An 18,671-nucleotide genomic window follows, 5' to 3' on the forward strand; every position below is an offset into this window, starting at 1 on the left:
GCCTGTCTGGAGGCAGCCAGGCACTGGGGAATTGCAAATGCACCTTTTCCCCAGGCTGCAGAGCTCTGGAAAATCAGTAAAACCTGTTAGTGCTGGGCTGCTCAGGGATTTCCCCCATGGAACAGCCACAGAGAGTGGCACCACAGCTCTGCACGGAGCTTTCTTACCCTATTTTCCTTTAGTGGGAACAGGGGTTCAATCCAGGGGCTCCTTCATACCGGTTTTTTTTAGGCATTTTCCTTTAAGAGGATTTCCAGCCCTCAACTCCTCCCATCTCAACACTTCCAAGCTACATTTTGTCCTGAAAGGATGGGAGTATTTTTAACTCCATCCTGCCAGGGAAGTATTAATAGCACCATAGGCTTTGCTGAGCTGCTGGGAGACCTGAATCCATATTTTAAATTCAAAGAACTAATTAGAAACTGGGGAATAATTACAGCTATCCCCAGCTTTTCTTTCCTTCTTCCCCCCCCCCCCCACACTTCATTTTCAAAGAGCCAAAGCAAATGGCACTACTGGAATTTTCTGGGGCTGTTGAATATTTGATGGCTTCCCCATTCCATGTCAAAAATCCCCCTCTCTTTTGCTCTATCCCAGCTGAAATGGCTGACACGTTGGAAATCTAATTAGTGCATCTCCTCTTGGCTCACATGCAAAAAAGAAAAAAAAAAGAAAAAAACCCAAAAGCACCATAAGTGTTCCCTCCGTGCTGCTCTGGCTCTCTCTGGGTGCTGCAGCTCTGTGCAGCACAGTTATTTCTGAACCCTTGTTTACCACCTTCCTCAAATAGCAAAGCTCCTGCTGCTCCATATGGAAAATGCAAATTCCTGGACTCGGGGTGGGAGTAGAAAGGGGAAAAGCATTGAGGCTGCAGAGAAATGGGTGGAGGGTCTGTGATGGGAACTCTGGGAATGGGGGGAAGGAACCCAAGGAGATTTCAGGGCCAACTTTCTGTGCCCTGGTGGGAGTCAGGATGCACCTGGATGCACTTAGGGGAGACCTCATCACTCTCTCCAACTCCCTGAAAGGAGGTTGGAGCCAGGGGGGGGTTGGGCTCTTTTCCCAGGCAACTCTCAGCAAGACAAGAGGGCAGGGTCTCAAGTTGTGCCAGGGGAGGTTTAGGTTGGAGATGAGAAAGAATTTCTTTCTGGAGAGGGTGATCAGGCATTGGAATGGGCTGCCCAGGGCAGTAGTGGATTCTCCGTGTCTGGAGATCTTTCCAAAGAGCCTGGATGTGGCACTGAGTGCCATGGGCTGGGAACCACGGGGGGAGTGGATCAAGGGTTGGACTTGATGATCTCTGAGGTCCCTTCCAACCCAGCCAATTCTGTGATTCTATGATCTGTCCTTCTGCTCCTCAGGTAGCTGCCAGGAGGGCACAACTGCACAGTAATGTCTTGGAAGAAAAAAAAAACCAGCTGGGAAATTGTCCCATCCAGGGGTAGGGCCTGGGATGGCTCTCCGTGGTCTGAAGTTTCTGGGGTCTAATAATAGTTGGGCTTCTGCTGAAGCCTCTTCCTCCCTCTTGCCTCTCCCCAGCCATCTGTTTGCAAGAAACTTGTGGAATTCCTGTCCCTGAGCTCTTATCCATGTTTATCAGAGGGGCAGAGAACTGCCTGACAAAGCTAAGAGCTGGGAGAGGAAGACTGGTGTGAGCTGGAGGAGCAGTTTGATGGTGTCAAACCTTAGGAAACAGAATGGAAAATAAGCCAGGAGATTTCCCAGCTGGGTGGGAAGGGGATCCTGCTGCTCCTTTGCCCAGGGGGAATTGAAGGCAGAGCTGATCCTGAAGGGGAAGTTCCCATTCCATGTCCCTCCTGTGTCTCTGTGTGGGTACTTTGGGGTTTGGCACCATCCCCATGGGCTGGGGGATGGATTGCAAGGGGAGCTCTGGGGGTCCTTTGTCTTTAGTTGATTAGAAGCTTATGTTAATTTTCTCTCCTCACTGCAGTGTTTGGGTACCCCATCCTGGGGCTGCATTTGAAGAGGTGAATGTGATGTTCCAGGGTTATATTGCCCCAATATCAAAGCAATAAATTAATATTTTCATCTGTCTTGCTGCAGGCAGCATCACCATCCATAGTGGATGCTTTTACTTGGCTCATTTCATGGAGAAATTAAGTGAGTTTGAGTTAATTTCTCAGGAAAAAAAAAAAAACAAACACAAAACGAAAAACAACAAACCAAAGCAATAAACCAGGAGCTCTGTCTGGTTTGAGAAAATGAAATCATTTCCACCAGCACGTTGGCAAGTGCAAATCTGTTCCAAAGGGAACATTTTCTTAATGGCATTTTTCAGCATAACCATAGCATCAGCCTGAACACCTCCAGTAAACAAATTTCAGTGACTTGAAACATTTCTTGCCTGTGGAGGAGCTTTCATTGTGAGGGAGACACTCCCTAAAAAGCATCTTGGTTTATTCTTCATTTCTGAGGACTCCTGGGTTGTGTTTAGGCTAAAATGTGGTTTTATCTAAAGATAAGGGAGACTTTTGCAGCCTTTAATTCCCCTTGTGAGACCTTGGCTGGGCACATCCGTGGCAGTGCAGTGGAGATGGGTGAGCTGCAGCAGAGAAAAAATTGCTGAAGGTTAATACAAAGGCTGAGAAAAACAGGGAGAAAGAATCATAGAATCATAGAATCCTTGAGGTTGGAAGGGACCTCGAAAGATCATCTAGTCCAACCCCCCCTGCCAGAGCAGGGCCACCTAGAGTACATCACATAGGAACGTGTCCAGGCGGGTTTTGAATGTCTCCAGTGAAGGAGACTCCACGACCCCCCTGGGCAGCCTGTTCCAGGGCTCTGTCACCCTTACAGGAAAAAAATGTTTTCGAATATTCAACTTGAACCTCCTGTGCTCCAATTTACACCCATTACCCCTTGTCCTATCACTGGTCACCACTGAGAAGAGCCTAACTCCATCTCCCTGACACTCATCCCTTACATATTTGAAAACATTGATGAGGTCACCCCTCAGTCTCCTTTTCTCCAAACTAAAGAGACCCAGCTCCCTCAGCCTTTCCTCATAAGGGAGATGTTCCACTCCCTTCATCATCTTAGTAGCTCTGCGCTGGACTCTTTCAAGCACTTCCCTGTCCTTCTTGAACTGAGGGGCCCAGAACTGGACACAATACTCCAGGTGCGGCCTCACCAATGCAGAATAGAGGGGGAGGAGAACCTCTCTTGACCTACTAACCACCCCCTTTCTAATGCACCCCAGGATGCCATTGGCCTTCTTGGCCACAAGGGCACATTGCTGGCTCATGGTCATCCTCTTGTCTACCAGGACCCCCAGGTCTCTTTCACCTACACTGCTCTCCAGCAGGTCAGCCCCCAACCTATACTGGGACATCGTGTTGTTCTTCCCCAAATGCAAAACTCTACACTTCCCCTTGTTGAACTTCATCATGTTTCTCCCTGCCCAACTCTCCAGCCTGTAAACCTCTTAGTCCTTCTCTCTCTCTCTGAGTCCAAGTTTCTTTTAAATTCCTGTCTCCTCTCGTGGGTTATTTATTTAAACTGACTCAGATTGAAGAGTCTATTGGTTTTCTGGGTTTAAAATGAGCTTTGCTAAGGCAATGAGTGTTACCAGGCTCAGCTTGCTGTATTACTTACAAAGGTGCTTAAAAACATCCTCTGATTAAAAACTAATCTGTCAGTCCATCCACCACGGATGGCAATTTAATACTCAGAAAGAACATTTTATTTTTTTTTTCCTTGTCAGAGCTTAAATATTTTTACAAGTGAAAAGAGGTGCCGTGGGCTGAGTTGTCACCTAATTATGTCAGTCTCTTTCTGGGATGTTTTGATAAGCACATCAGAGGAGTTGCTTTAATCTTTATGCTAAATCAGAGCACGTCATGGCCTAAACTCACACGTCCCAGGACTCCTCCTGGTGTGAGAACTTGAATTCTCTGTTTCACTGAGAACAGAGCCTGTTGAACCAAAGCCAAGGGGCCCCGTGTTTTATCTGAGCCGAGAATGAGCCCACTGAAAAGTGGTCTTTTTTTTTTTTTTTAAGGAAAAAAATGGAATTAATAATAATTAAAATAGTTGGTGGTAAGGAATCCAATAGACAGAAACCACCATGGAGAGAAGAATCTGTTTAGAATGGCAGTAGATGTGTTGATAAACACAAATCAAGTGCAAATTAAATGAAAGCTTTTCATAGACTCCATTCTCCTTGAGATCAGACAAAAATAAATGCCACAGAAACAAATGTGCTTTATGAAAAGCTCCAAAAATAAAACCACTCTGGGTGATGAGGCCAAAAATGAGATCGTCTCTGTTGCCTTTCCAGCTGCTAAGAGCTGATATTTCTCTTTGCATCACAAAAATACTCAAAGATTTCAGTTGAAATTGAAGCCAGTTGTGGCAGGTGTTGGAAAGGGGTTGCTAAAGAGTCTCAGCCATGGCACAGCATGGAAAATGCCAGAGCTGGGAACTGATCCCAAACCTGCTTCCCAGCTCAGTGCCTCTTATCACTAACCCATGTTGCCTCTTACATAGGGGAGTTTTTATCCAAAAAAAACCCATTTTTGGCTTGAAAGCCAATCTGCAAAGGAAGGTCAGTTATGTTCAAGTCTTTTTATTTTCCTCTCTCGTTTCTTCTTCCTCTGAGAAGCCCAAGAACTAAGATGGAAAACACTGAGAACAGCCCCTGCATGACTCGTGGGTTTAGCTCAGCTCGCATGAAAAGCAGCAAATGACATTTCATCATCATCATCATCATCATCATCATCACCACTTTGGGGGGGGAAGGACAGACTCAAGGCAGCCACACAGGTACCAAAGAAAAAGCCCCAAGCCCAGGAAGCTTTGTTTCCTCTGGGATCATCCCAGGATAAGCTGACTGATTTTACTAAAAACCATGAATATTAAAGCCTCCAACCCGCTGTTGATCTACAGGGATGATAATTAATAAATGATCAAGGCAAACACAGCCTGGTGGCAGGGGCTCTTGGCTGTTTTGACTCCCAGAAACATTTCCTGCCATTTAATCCAGGCACTTGAGATGTTGCAGCCTGAAAACCCGTGTGCCATACGTGGTATCTCTGCACATCCCACCCATCTCGAGCTCGGGGCTCTGGGATTTTTCCAGGTGGGACTGCAGGGCCAAGCAGCCAAATGTTTTGGGATTTAAAATCCCTTTGATCCCCCCCAAAAGAAGGTTCGACCAGGTTGAGCTGGAAAATGGCTCTTCCCATGCTCCAGCACAAACCTCTCCCAGTTCCAGCAGCTCGGAGGCTGGATGTGGTTTCCATGGAAATAGACGTCAGATCAGCAGAAAACAGGGCAAGTGTTTAAAATAATCTCTGTTTTGAAAGCTTTCTGTCACAATATTAACCTTCCTCAAGGTAGGATCTTCTTTCCTTTTGGGTGCAGAATCCTTGTTTTTAAGAGTCTGCACAACAAGGGTGGGTCCCCATGGAGAAGTCCTCCTTTTTTTTTATTTATTATTTTATTTTTTGGGGAGGGGGGGAGTTTAGAGAATGGAGGTTGTGCTGGGCTTGCACTGCAGTACCAGATTTCTGCTGTTCCGCAGCCGTCGGTGTGTGGTGGCTCTTGGTGGCACTCAAGTGACCAGGAGGGTGGGAGCTGCCAGGGGAATTGGAGTCATGTTTGTCCAGGGAATGCCAAAATGCAGGAGATTCATTGGAAGCACATTTGGGAGTGAACAACTTCTCTGTCTCGGGAGTTGCTCACGTGCAGGACAAGGACATCTCCTCCTGACATGATGGCATCTGGGTGACCGATGGCTTTTTTGGACTCGCTGGTGTCACCCCAAAGGAAAGGACGGGGCTGTCCCCCCAAAGGACTCTCCCAGGGGTTGCAGGGCATTGCCAGACCCACAGGTCCTCTGTGGGCTTGGGCTGTGGTGGCTGTGACCCCGAGGTGACTGAAGGAACATGGTGGTCACACTAATGGTGACCAAGGCCCCGAGGTTATCATGAGCCTGGGATAACCTGAGGTGACTCAGGGGGGTGACCAGAGCCCCAGAGGGAACTGTGGCTCCATGGCAAGTGGTGATGGCCCTGTGGTGGCCACGGCCCTGAGGTTGCCACAGCTTAGGTGGCTACGGTCCTGAGGTGGCTGCAGCCCTGAGGTGGCCACGGTCCTGTGGTGGGTAAGGTCCTGTGGTGGCCACGGTCCTGTGGTGGCCATGGTCCTGTGGTGGCCACGGTCCTGAGGCCATCACCTACTGTGTGGCCATCAGGTGACATTGGCCCTGAGGTGAGTTGTCATGGCCTTGAGGTGACAACAGGCATGAGATGAACAAAATGAGATGAACACCTTGTGGTAGGTGGCCGTGGCTCTGAGGTGGCCATGGTCCTGAGGTGGGTGGCCACGGTCCTGCTGGTCAGTAGCCATGTTCCTCAGGTAGGTGGCCAGCCCAGACGTGACCATCCGACCCACGGCTCCGCTCCCACCAAACGCCCCTGAGGGCGGGGGGTGCCGGTGCCAACCGAGGCTTCACCGGGTCCCTGCTCCTCCTCGGTACCAGCGGGGTGCGAGACAAAGGGAGTCCCAGGGAGTCCCCGCGTCCCGCGGGCAGGGCGGGAGAGCGCGGCGGGAAAGGGCTTCACGGCCCCGGGGAGGACCCGCGGGGATCAGGGGCGTCGCGGGGCGGTCCCGCACCCTCCTCCCCAACCCCGCCGGACCCTGGGGGTCGTCGCCCCCTTCCCCCCTCTCCCATTGAACTACAACTCCCGGCATGTACCGGGGGGGTGGGTGTGGGGGTGCCCCCCCCCCCCCTCCCCATTATCCCCGACCCCCCCCCTCGCCCCTCCCCCTCCCCTCGGGCGGGCGGCACGTGCCGCCGCGTTGGGCCAATAGGGGCGGGGCGGGGCGGGTCACGTGCCATTGTTTGGCGCTTTTGTGCGCGGCGGGGCGGGCGCGAGCGGAGTGTGACCGGAGCGGCGCGAGCGGGCAGGTGGGTGCGGGACGGGCGGGAAGGGAGGAGGAGGAGGAGGGGGGTGAGGCCGCGGTTATGCGGGGCTTTGAGAGGAAAGGGGGGGGAAAAGATGGTTCCCTCCCAGAGGAACGTCGTTCCGTGGGGTGGGTGGCGGGGTTATCAGGGTGAGAGGGGCGGTGGGGAGATCTGTAGGGGCTTAGGGAGGGGGACACGCGTGTCCCCCTTTTGTTCCTTTGCCTCGGCGGGGGTCGCCTCGCTGCCCGCCCCCCGCTTTTCGGGCGCGGTGGTGACAAAGGGAAAGGAGACAATGGGGGGGGTACCCAGTTACCCCTCCATCGAGTCTCGCTGGGTAAAGGGGTCTCTATTGTCCCGGGAGTGGGCGACGCTCTGTGCGGGGGGAGCGCTCCGTGAGGGGCTACGCCCTGTGGGCGACGGCGCCCCCTCCCCTCCCTGACAAGACCCCGCCATTGTTAGTGGGGAAGGGGCGGCGCCCCGGCGCCATCGAGCGCGGGGGGACCCTTCGATGAGCCCCGCTTGGCGGCGGCGGCGGGAGGAAGAGGGTCCCGTCCCCCATCCCGCACCCCCCGTTCTCCCTTCTTCCCCTTCACCCCGGGGTAGAGGCGGGGGGGGCCCCGCACCTGCGGCGGGGGGCGGCAGGTGCCCGGATGTTACCGTTAGCCCCGCCCCTCCCTCGAGCCCCCTGCGGGTGCGCGCGCGCGCTCCCTCTCCCCCCCCTCCCTTTCCCTCCCGCGTTTTGAATTCGGTGCGGTTGGGAAGGCGCGTGCGAGGAGGGGGCGGAGCCTCCCCCCAGCCGCCTGGCGGCCTCGGCTCCTATTGGCTGGCGGCGGGAGGGGCGGGGCCGGCGGCGTGCGCGGTCCTAGTGCCCCCCCCCCCTCCCCAACCCTCCCGATCGGGCGCGCCCACCCGGCCCCACCTTAAACCCTGGGGGGGGAAAAAACCCCAAAAAAAGCGCCTTTGAGGGGCTTCTAGGGCGTTTTATCGGCTTTTAAATTCCGTGCTTCTTTAACGAGGGATGCAGGGCGATGTGCGTGTGTCGGGATGGGCAGCGGCACAGACAGAATGAGAATTTAAATGAGCTGCGTGCTCCCTCCTGAGATCCTTCGGGAGCCCTGGCTGCAGTGCCCTGTTGTGTGCTGTGTGTCAGCTCAGAGAGCTGTACCTGCTGCGTGAAATATCCACACTGCTTTACTGGGTTGAATGCAGTCTTTTGTTTGCCTGTCTCGACTATGGTGGCATAAAAGAGGGGCTGAAAATTCCTGGCTTGGCAGTCATAGGTGTGAATGCTGCAACACCAATCCCTGGGAACATCTCTGCAGTGTCCATCAGCCCCCCAGACTGACTGCCTGGGGTAGCCTATCCAACTGTCTTTTGTTTCATCAGCTCTCATTGTGCTTGGCAGTTTTTATTCAAAGAAATAAAAGTAATGGACTCACTGTTTAAATGCATCTCTCTTTGTCACCTAGGAATACAGTTGCTTGCAACTCTCCCAGTGTTGGCTTCTGGAATCACCTTTTCTCAGTCATGGCTACTTCTGGTATGTAGAATTATGTAGGAAATACTCTTTGTGGATTTCCTCTTTATTTTACCATTTGAGATTTTAAGATATTTCTGAGAAATTAAGTGTAGTCACTGTGCTTTCCTCCCAGATTCAGGCTGCTTTAGAGAAGCTGCTGAAAATCAGTGCTTGTGACAACATGGCAAAAGCCCCCTCAGATGAGGCTGCTAGCAGATGGCCTTCAGCTCCTCTGCATGCCATCTGCTCTGCTAACAGAGCTGACTGTCATCCAGACACCTCAGTGAGCAAAACTGGTGCAGCTGACACCAGGCAGGGCTGCCGTTCCTCCTCGGAGGTGTTTGAAGAGACAGCACTGCCTTGGGTATCTCTTTGAAAGCTGTTCTCAGTTCTTGGCTGTGTCAGGTCTTGAGCAAACGCCTTGAACTCTTCCTCAGACTTGTCACTGGAGAAAGAATGATTATATTTTTACTTCCCTTTGAAGTACTGATCTCTTTGTTTTCACTGCCTGGGTTATTAAAAGGCAAAACAAGATGTCAGGTGCTTGGGTAATGGAGGATGGAGGGAGGATTGCAAACAAATCTGCTTTCCACATTCCTGCATGGTGCTGGTGCTGCTTGGAAATGTCAGCTCTGATCCCAGCTGTCTCCTTAAGTGAGCTTCGTGGCACTGAATTTTCAAAGGCTGTTGCTCAGGTTCCCTAAGCCAGTTCCTGGGTTAAAATACTCTTTGTTTGGGGTTTTTCTCCTGTGCTGCTAGGTATTCAAGTGAAGGAACTGGAAAAGCGTGCCTCTGGGCAGGCATTTGAGCTGATCCTCAGTCCCCGCTCGAAAGAAGCAGTCCCAGAATTCCCTCTTTCTCCCCCAAAGAAGAAGGATGTGTCATTGGAGGAGATTCAGAAGAAACTGGAAGCAGCAGAAGAGAGACGTAAGGTAAATCTGAAGCAGCTTTGAGGTCTGCCCAAGCAGTCTGTGCAAACTGTGCAGGTTTGGGGGTTTTTTTTGTCTTAATTTACTCGTTGCTGGAGATAAGCAGTTTGTGTTGTGGTAAATGGAAGATTAATTAACTTTGGCATCTCTGCAGCTCTTGTGAAGCTTTGTTGTGGTCTGCAAAGCCATAGCTTCAGTCCTAAAGTAATCTTGGATACTTTTTTTTTAAAAACTGGGAGAAAAGGTTGGGAAGGGATGCTCCTTCAGGAAGGAGCTGTTTTTCTTGTCTGTAATGTCATAACCGGATTAATTTTCTCCTAGAAACTGAAGTGCTGGATCTGAGAGGGAAGATTTGCCAATCCTGTCTCTGACCTGATGGATGATCTCACTGTTAAGATGTAGCTTGCAGCTCTTGGCTGTGCAGAGAGGCTTAAATAATTGAGGTGCAGCCTCCTGTGTGACCTGAATCACTGCAATTTGTACGTCTGAGAACGAGAGTCTCCTAGGAAAGATCTGTTGATGTTAACAGAGATCCATGTTCTTTTTTCCAGGAGAAAAACCTGTGTTTCAAGAGCCTGCCAACTAATGATGGAGAGTTGACCTTCCTGATGAAATATGGGTTATGTGGGTGGGGGCTGCACCAGGGAGCTCTGTCCTGCAGCATAAAATCACTCTGCTCTCCAGGAAAAGGGCAGAAAAGAAATCTTTTGGGAGCTGTGAGCAGCTCACCTGTGGTTCCCTTCTGTGTTCCAAGCCTGTGTCCTCTGTTTTACCAGTCTCATGAAGCAGAAGTCCTGAAGCAGCTGGCTGAGAAACGGGAGCATGAGAAGGAGGTGCTGCAAAAAGCCATTGAAGAGAACAACAACTTCAGCAAAATGGCAGAGGAGAAGCTGACCCACAAAATGGAAGCCAACAAAGAAAACCGCGAGGCACAAATGGCTGCGAAACTGGAACGCTTGAGGGAGAAGGTGGGTGTGGGATCACACATTCCCCTTCTGGGGAGAGCTGCTCCATGCTCCTTGCTTTGGAAATAAAGCCAAGTGAGGGGGGTGAATAGATGAGTGCTGTGGTGAAACGTGTAAGGGTTATTCCTGACTTTGCAGAAATCCTTGAAGGGAGGGAGAGAGGGGATGGGTGGGTTTAGAGCAGCGTTTTGCTTTCTCTTGTAAAGCTTCATCCTGTACCCCCTGGGAATAACCCGACCCCACAGATTGCTGCTGGGGGCTGGAGGCAGAGCAGGGTTTGCTGTGCCTGCCCAAAGCTCTGCCTCTGCCTGGCCACCTCACCCCTTCCCTGCTGCTGTCTTTCAGGACAAGCATATTGAAGAGGTCCGAAAGAACAAAGAAGGCAAAGACCCTGGTGAGGCTGAAACCGACTGACTTCATTCTGGAAACTCTCTCCCCCTCCCCTAAATATCCAAAGACTGTACTGGCCAGTGGTTTTATCTTTGGGTTGTTTTTTTTTCTTTTGGTTGTTTTTTCTTTTCTTTTTTTTTTTTTTGAGTTTCTAGAAACTCATGTAGAGCTGTAAAATTAGATCCAAACTGTACACTTTCTTTTGGGGGCTAGAGGGGAGACCCTACATGTTTCACTTTTTCTAAAGTGTTGTCTTTCCAGTGTAGCTATCTTCTTGTTGCATCCTTTTCTACTCCAGTGCTCTTGCTACTGGGTTGATGGCTAGTACTGTATTGGCTCTGTAATACGTTTGTGAAAGGAATATGTAGTATATACTGTTCCATGCTGATTATCTGTTACACTTCAAAAAAAAAGAATTGACTCTGTCCCAATCTGCTAAAATACTGCTGTAACTGAGTGACTAAATAAAGCTGCACAGTGCTGTTATGAGAATTACTTCTGAAGATGACTTCTGGAACTGACTGAGGTCTGCAGCAGGGATCCTTACCCGGTGCTGGGTGGGAAGGGCTGCAGCAGCAGCAGCAACACTTCTTCCTTGCATCCCTTCTGCCCTTCCCCTCCAGCACACATCCATTGTCTCCATTGTACAATCAGAGCTTTGTTTGACACCTCAGCAGTGGTCAGCTGTTGTGTGTTTTTGTTAAAAAGAGTTCAGAACCACCTCCCTTTGGATGCTGACACTCCAACAAACGAGTCCTTGTTACCACATGACTGATCTGAGCCCTTGTGGGTTTTTTGGTGAGGGTTTCTAGAAGATGACTTGTGCTTTTGAATGGGGATTTGTGTGCCCCAGCATGCAGTGTCTGAGCATAAAAATCAGAAACCTGTTGTGTGCTGGGATGGCAAATGATGCTGTAGATCAGAGTTATCTTTGTTCTGAGGTTGGGCTGGCACACTGTGCCACAGGGCTGGTCTGAAGAGTAACTGCACAGAGGTGTGGATCATCCTTGGTTTTCTGGGGTGTGTGATGTGGCTGTGACTGTACTTGGGACTTCTTAGGTGGGCTTCATAGGATCATAGAATGGGCTGGGTTGGAAGGGACCTCAGAGATCATCAAGTCCAACCCTTGATCCACTCCCCCCGTGGTTCCCAGCCCATGGCACTCAGTGCCACATCCAGGCTCTTTGGAAAGATCTCCAGACACGGAGAATCCACTACTTCCCTGGGCAGCCCATTCCAATGCCTGATCACCCTCTCCAGAAAGAAATTCTTTCTCATCTCCAACCTAAACTTCCCCTGGCACAACTTGAGACCCTGCCCTCTTGTCTTGCTGAGAGTTGCCTGGGAAAAGAGCCCAACCCCCCCCTGGCTCCAACCTCCTTTCAGGGAGTTGGAGAGAGTGATGAGGTCTCCCCTGAGCCTCCTCTTCTCCAGCCTCAACACCCCCAGCTCCCTCAGCCTCTCCTCATAGGGTCTGTGCTCGATTTGATGCAGAGTTGCTGAATTCCACAGGTACCTTCAACACAAGCAAACAAACAAAAAACCAGACAACAACCCCAACCCACATCCTTCCTCTAAGGGTGTGCACAGGCACTGGTGCTGCTCTGCACTCCAGAGGAGGCTGCATTTGATGTGTTCACAGCCACCTGACTTCATCTTCTGTGGTCCTTGGCTTTAGGAAGTGCCTCCTGAGCAGCCTTGGGCTTCCACAGCCCCTGCTTGAGTCAGACACTTCCTCATGGTGTCCTTGGTCTTGAGGCTTGGCTGACAGCTTTGGTTTCAGCTTAAATCCCCCTCTGGGGCATCTGATGCCAGCCAGGTGACAGATTTACATGGTTGGAGGATGGCAGGGCTGGTTGGGAGTTTTCTAAGGGGCAAATAGAGTTCTGGATCACTTGGGTTCTGCTAAAGAAGGACCCTCAGTTTGGAAAGCATTCATATACCATGACCCTTGCTGCTTTTGATTGCATCAGAGTTGTACTTCACCAAAAGCTGATCTTGCACTGTTTGAACAAAAGCAGAACAGTGAGATAAAGCCAGGCTTGACGTGCTGGAAGGCTGGGATCAGTTCCTTTCCCTGAAGGATTTTCAGAAGTGTTTTGATCTTTCCTAATTTAAGGTAAGAGACTGCTTGTGGCTGTTGGGGTGGAACCAGCTGTCTGCAGGGGGGGCGTGGTGCAGGTTTGGGTTTTTGGTGGCATGTATGGGGGATGAGCCCAGAGGATGGGGGTGTGGATCAGGATCCACCCAAGGAGGGAACTGAGCAGGGAAACAAAGGCTTGAGCCCCAGAGGATGTGCTTAGGAAGGGAGTTTCATCTGGTATGAGTATCTATCTACGTGATGGAGGTTTAAGTGATCACTGGATCAGGTCCCATTTCCCAGGATCAGGTGTAATTAGCTATAAAAAAAAAAAAAAAAAAAAAAAAAATCACTTTTTCATTTTAATGCTTGTCTTCACCTGCTGAGAAAAGACCCTGAATATTCTGTGTGGGTTTCCCCCCATCTTTTCAAGGGGTTTTTGGGGGGAGGATGGCAGTGCTGCCAATCCCCAAATGGTGCTAAGAGCACTGAGGGATGTTAAAATGGGAGGTGGTGGGGGTTTTGTTTCTTTTTTTCACTTGCCAAAGCTGTCAGATCTCAGCTCGGGGCCTTCTGTTCCCTTTTCTTCATTCTGCTTTTAACATGGCTGCCTGGAGCTCCATGCCCGGGCTCTGAGCTCAGCTCGGTTCCTCCCAGAGCTGCCGAGTGGGGAAAGGGAAGGGCTGAGGGGTGGGAATGAGCCGGGAGGATGCAAACAGTGGGAGGAGGATGGGGATGATCAGAGGAACAGAAGAGGGGAGCTGGTGGGCAGGGAGAAAACACGGGGAAAAAAAAAACACAACAAACCAAACCCGCCTTTCTGGTGAGGAACGTTGGGCTATAAACAGGTTGCTTAAAAAAAAATAAAAGAAAAGAAATAAAAGCGTAATTCCTAGGCTGGCCACGCAGAAAAACAACTGCAGAGACCGGGTTAGGGGGTGGGGAGGAGGTGGGAGCAGCAGCAGCTCAGCTCGGATGGGCTCAGCTTGGGACCACCCCCCCGGGGCTTCACCTTCTCCCCTCGGGCAGGTAAATCCCTGAAGAGGGGGCAGCACCCTCGGTCCTGCATCCCGGGAGCATCCCCGGTGCCTCCATCCCGGATCCGGGGGGCTCTGCCAGGGAGGTTGTGGGCACAGAGGGCTCTGGGGGGGAGGGGGCTGCAGGGGGCTCAGCCTTGGCTTGGGGGGAGATCCCCAGGGTTGGGTGGTGGGGTCCTGGGGGGCTGCCCTGACACTCCCTCCCCTTATGTCTGCACACATGTCCTGAGGAAAAAAAAATGGAAAAAATCCATCCCCAAGGAAAAAAAACAGAAACAAAACGCATGGAGAGGGGGGATCGATCCCGGGGGGGGTTGGGGAGTCTGTCCGGGGGCGGGGACACAGAGCTCAGCCACCAAAAATGCTCTGAGCCTGCGGGTAGCAGGGGTCAGGAATCCATTGTAACTTTAAAGAAATAGATTTGTGCTTTAGCAGGTTAGAGAGAGGAGGAGTCACCGGAGCAAATGGGCATGGAAGCAGCTGGGGGCTGAGGCTTAACCATTAAGAAAAAATCCAGCAGGATGGGTGGATGCTGCTTGAGAAAGGAAATGCTCCCTAGGGAATAACAAGCGTTTGAGGCCACGTTCCTGACACGGCGTGGGGTGTGGGGGCTGGAGGATTCCCAGCAGGATGTGCTCTGCTCCTCACCGAGAGGTGCTCGGGGCTGGGAACAGCTCTGCAAATCCAATCCTGCTCCAACAAGCTTGGGAGGACCTGAAGTAAACACAGCTCCTTTCCTGCCTGCCTGCTCTCGGCACAGCTTTTCCTGCCGTGTCTCCTTGCACAGCACCAGGGGGGGCTTTTCCCGTAGGAATTTTTATTTCCAGGCAACATCGAGGGGGTCAGAGGAGGCTCAGCCCCTTCCCTGTGTCCCCCGGAGTCCTTGTGTGGGCAGTGCCAGCCCTGACACAGAGGTGAGTGCTTTGGGCAGCAGAAGGGCACCTTCTTTATTCCAAACTGCCCGTGGAATTTTGGGAAAAATCGCTTAACCTGGGAAGTTTTGCTTTTGCCTGCATCTCCCTGGCTGCTGTTTCAGTTCTGGGCAGGAGCTGTGGGTCTGGAAGAGGTTTATGAGGTGAAGATTTCTCTGGCAGCCCCTGGGGTGTTACAGGAGGGTTCAGGAGGCCAGGCAAGGGTCAGGATTTCCCTCTGTGAGGTGCTGCCCCCGCCTTGGGTTTGCTGTGGGGCCTCTCTAAGCCGGCCGGGTGGGAAAAGAGCAGCAAACAGACTTTTTTTATCTACATCTGTGTTCCTCAGCTTCAGACAGGCATGAGTTACAGACCTACCCACTCTGTTTTGATGAGGAAATTTGAGGTTTTTATAACAAACAGATCCATTCCCTCCTCCTCCTCCCAAACTTTGAAAAGCTTTTCCTGCCTGAGCTGTCCCTGAAAGGATTGCATTTGCCAGGAGTTGAGGTGTAAATCAGCACTGGAGCTGGATGGGAGCTGGGCTGCTGGCTTCAGAGCTTGTCTGAGGAAGAGCAGGTAAAGAGAAGGGAGGGAATTGCAATTTGAACATGTTTGGTTCAGTGGTTTTTTTAAGCCTGGAGAAAAAGAAAAAAAAATACAGCAGAACAAGGCAGCCAGGCTGCCCTTATCTTGGTAAGGACAGCAGCTTCAAAAATGTAAATATGGAAACACTTGCTCACAAACATTACCCTGCAGGACCTCCCTGATGCAACAGGAGAAACTCACTCAAGCTGCTTGGTGTTTGTACAAAGCTGCATGGAAAATCAGGAGCTGAAAAAAGGGACATTTAGAACTCTAAATGCAGGATTTACATCTTCTGGTACTGGCATTGCAGTTATTTGTGTTCTCAGGGGTGCCCCTGGTGAGGCAGAGCAGCTCAGCCTCCTGCTTGTGGGACTGCAGCTCACTGTAAAGCCAATTTGGCTGCAAACAATTTACAAGGGGGGGAAATTGAGGCTGCTCCTGGAACAGGAGGTTTGTTTAGGATGTTTAGTTTGTTTAGCAGTTCCCAAACTTCTGGGAAGGGGTCAGCTAGGCTCTGATGCATTCAGCTGTGTTAACTCCTGTGTCAGTTAACCCCATACTCTTGCTCCTCCAGCCAGTCTGGAGCAGCATGGGGCACTCCAGAGGTTCTTAAATCTCCCTTCAGCCTCCTATTACTATTTTTGGCAATTCTTTTACTTCAGTGATAATGAGGCCATTCTCCAGTCATGCATGATTTTACATGTCTCTAGAAAAAAAAACCAACAAACCAGACAAAGCATTCAGATAGCCTGCTTGTTGGGGTGTTGGTTGTTGGGGTTTTTGTTTGTTTTGGGGTTTTTTTTGTTTTGGTTTGGTTTGTGGTTTTTTGTGGGTTTGTTGATTTTTTTTTCCCTCTCCTTTTCCTTCTTCAAGTCACCATTTTAACCCCACAGCAAAACTTTCTTCCCAAAGGTTGTTTTGCACAGCAGGGATCCAGACTTTGGCAGCATCATGGCCACGGCTGTCACCGAGAAGCTCTCCCGCCTCTTCCTGAACGTGCGGCAGATCCCTCACCTGCTGGGTCCCCTCTCCCCTTCCACTGTCAGCAGCTCAGAGGTGCCAAGGATTTTCTGGAAGCCCTACATCGACACAGGCTACCGACCCGTGCAGCAGACCTGGTGCTATTACTTCTCCACACTCTTCCAGCAGCACAACGAAGCCATCAACGTCTGGACCCACCTGGTGGCCGCGCTCATCCTGCTTCTGCGCTTCCAGCAGCTCTCCCAGCGGGTGGATTTTGGGCAGGACCAGCACGCCCAACCCCTCCTCATCATCATCGTGGCCTCCATCACCTACCTGACCTTCAGCACTCTTGCTCACCTCCTCCAGGCCAAATCTGAGTTCTGGCACTACAGCTTCTTCTTCATGGACTACGTGGGGGTGGCTGTTTACCAGTACGGCAGCGCCCTGGGGCACTACTACTACACCATCGAGCCCAGCTGGCACGAGAAGATCAAGGGGTTTTACATGCCAGCAGCTGTCTTCTTAGCCTGGCTGTCCTGTGCTGGTTCCTGCTACGCCAAGTACCGGTACCACCAGTCCACTCACCTTCTGGGTCGGCTCTGCCAGGAGCTGCCCTCAGGCCTGGCCTACGTGCTGGACATCAGCCCCGTGGTCCATCGCATCTCCACCGCGCCGCCCTCCGCGCAGGCCGACCCGGCCCTTCTCTATCACAAATGCCAAGTGGTTTTTTTCTTGATTGGTGCCTTTTTTTTCTCGCAGCCTTACCCCGAGAAGTGGTTCCCTGGGAAATGTCACTTTTTTGGGCAGAGCCATCAGATTTTCCATGTCTGCCTGGTGCTCTGCACGCTGGCACAGATCGAGGCGGTGGTGTTGGACTACGAGTCCCGGCGACAGATCTACTCTGCTCTTCAGGGTGATCTGGCACACAACTTCTCTGCCTTGTGCCTCTTCACCGTGACCTGCTCTGTCCTCACAGCTGTTTATATGGCCCAGAAGGTGAAGAACACGCTGAGCTTCAAAGAAGAGTGAGAGCCTCAAAGGGCAAGCAGGTGAGCTCACCCAAAGGGTCACTCTGCAGCCAGATGTGGTGTTGCTGGTGTGGATCCGGCCACAAACCTTGAGGGGAAGGGGAGTGAAAAGCTTTGCAAGGTGTTACACAGCAGCACTCTGCCGGGAGAGGAAAGCAAGAGCTGCTTTTTTATGCTTTTAAAATTCAGAATATAGTTCCAGCTTGCTCTAAAAATGGGACACTGGTTTGTTTCATGTGTCTGAATAAATATTTGGAACAAAATGGTGTTAGTGCTGCAGCCCTGTTGTTGCCCGTAACCAAAAACACAAACCAACAGAGTCAGTTTATGCGGTGCTTTATTCAGGGCCCGGGAAGCCTGAGGACTAGCGTCCAAAGTCAGGGTTCCGAAGACTCTCATTTTTGGTTCAGCTTTTATACTTTTTTCATTACAGGCCACGTACAGAGTTACATAAATTTTAGTCACAAACAGTCACATAGATCATGCAGATAACAATAGACAAACAGTCACATAGATCTTACAAATAACAATAGATAGTCATATCTTAAACTGTAAATCCACGGTTTACCATTTCAGCTGTCATTACCACCTGGCCCACCACCTGGATACAATATTTTATCTTGATCTTTGGTATATGGCATCAGTTTGCTTAACTATTCTCCTTTTGATTAATGTTATTGCTGATGGGGTCAACATACTCCTTATTCTCCTTTGATCATTGTTCTTGTAAGGGTTAGCTCATTCTTAACTAGTTACTTATTTCCAGAGTTTTAGTTTACCCGAGCCCCTTCTAACTCTTAATTTGTCCACTTTTAAAATTTTACAACCAATATTATTTTATTTCTACTATAAACTGTAACAATTCCCCCCTTTTGAGCATCCTTCGATTATTCCTTCGCAAGGATGCTCAACCTTTAAGCCTCTTGATAAGCAGGTGGAGGCGTCCCTTCTTCTGGAGATATTACCTCCTTCTGGGTTATAGCCTTCAGTGGTTCCACTGACCAGTTCCTGATGTAGACTTGGTCTCCTGGAAGGATGTCGTGGACCGGATTTTCCAGGGGTAACAGTCGGTTCCACTGCAACGCTCCTCTGAGTGCTGTAAGGGTCTTATTCAGAGACAATACATAATTTAGTATCACCTGATCCCCTACCAGATGAGGGTCCCCTTGGTAAGTAACAGCATGGTATGGTTTGCCGTACAAAATTTCGTACGGACTTACCCCTATCCTTTCCCTTGGTTTAATCCTAATTCTTAACAGAGCTAAAGGCAATGCCTGCGGCCACTGGATTTTTGCTTCTTGACAAATTTTCTTAATTTGATTTTTCAATGTTT

At 50.6% G+C, this 18,671-nt stretch overlaps 2 protein-coding genes across 5 annotated transcripts; both read left to right on the forward strand.

The window, feature by feature from the left end:
* Positions 1-6,873: 6,873 nt before the first annotated feature.
* STMN1 (stathmin 1) lies at positions 6,874-11,226 on the forward strand. Of its 2 annotated transcripts, none has more exons than XM_030464277.1 (5): positions 6,874-6,934; positions 8,401-8,471; positions 9,210-9,382; positions 10,156-10,347; positions 10,690-11,226. In XM_030464277.1, exons 2-5 carry the CDS (start codon positions 8,459-8,461, stop codon positions 10,756-10,758), a joined length of 447 nt encoding a protein of 148 aa, XP_030320137.1. In that variant the 5' UTR covers positions 6,874-6,934; positions 8,401-8,458; the 3' UTR covers positions 10,759-11,226. The 2 variants fall into 2 exon arrangements, with proteins under 2 accessions (XP_030320137.1, XP_030320138.1); XM_030464278.1 differs by lacking the exon at positions 6,874-6,934 and adding an exon at positions 8,269-8,285.
* Positions 11,227-12,616: 1,390 nt separating this feature from the next.
* Positions 12,617-17,563, forward strand: PAQR7 (progestin and adipoQ receptor family member 7). 3 transcript variants are annotated; one of them, XM_008501557.2, is made up of 2 exons: positions 12,617-12,853; positions 16,260-17,563. In XM_008501557.2, the coding sequence occupies exon 2, from the start codon at positions 16,299-16,301 to the stop codon at positions 17,337-17,339; it is 1,041 nt and encodes a 346-aa protein (XP_008499779.2). In that variant the 5' UTR covers positions 12,617-12,853; positions 16,260-16,298; the 3' UTR covers positions 17,340-17,563. The 3 variants fall into 3 exon arrangements, with proteins under 3 accessions (XP_008499779.2, XP_030320114.1, XP_030320115.1); XM_030464254.1 differs by lacking the exon at positions 12,617-12,853 and adding an exon at positions 14,460-14,765; XM_030464255.1 differs by lacking the exon at positions 12,617-12,853 and adding an exon at positions 14,584-14,765 and having other exon boundaries at positions 16,241-17,563.
* Positions 17,564-18,671: the final 1,108 nt, after the last annotated feature.

Source organism: Calypte anna, chromosome 23, assembly GCF_003957555.1.
Source record: "Calypte anna isolate BGI_N300 chromosome 23, bCalAnn1_v1.p, whole genome shotgun sequence".
Classification (NCBI taxonomy): domain Eukaryota; kingdom Metazoa; phylum Chordata; class Aves; order Apodiformes; family Trochilidae; genus Calypte; species Calypte anna.

Bases quoted from the DNA above. Each gene is read 5' to 3' on its own strand.
- STMN1 (XM_030464277.1), top strand. The intron at 9,383-10,155 runs GTAAATCTGAAG...CTGTTTTACCAG, and splicing joins CAGCAGAAGAGAGACGTAAG to TCTCATGAAGCAGAAGTCCT. The intron at 10,348-10,689 runs GTGGGTGTGGGA...GCTGTCTTTCAG, and splicing joins TGGAACGCTTGAGGGAGAAG to GACAAGCATATTGAAGAGGT.
- PAQR7 (XM_008501557.2), top strand. From the start codon at position 16,299: ATGGCCACGGCTGTCACCGAGAAGCTCTCCCGCCTCTTCCTGAACGTG.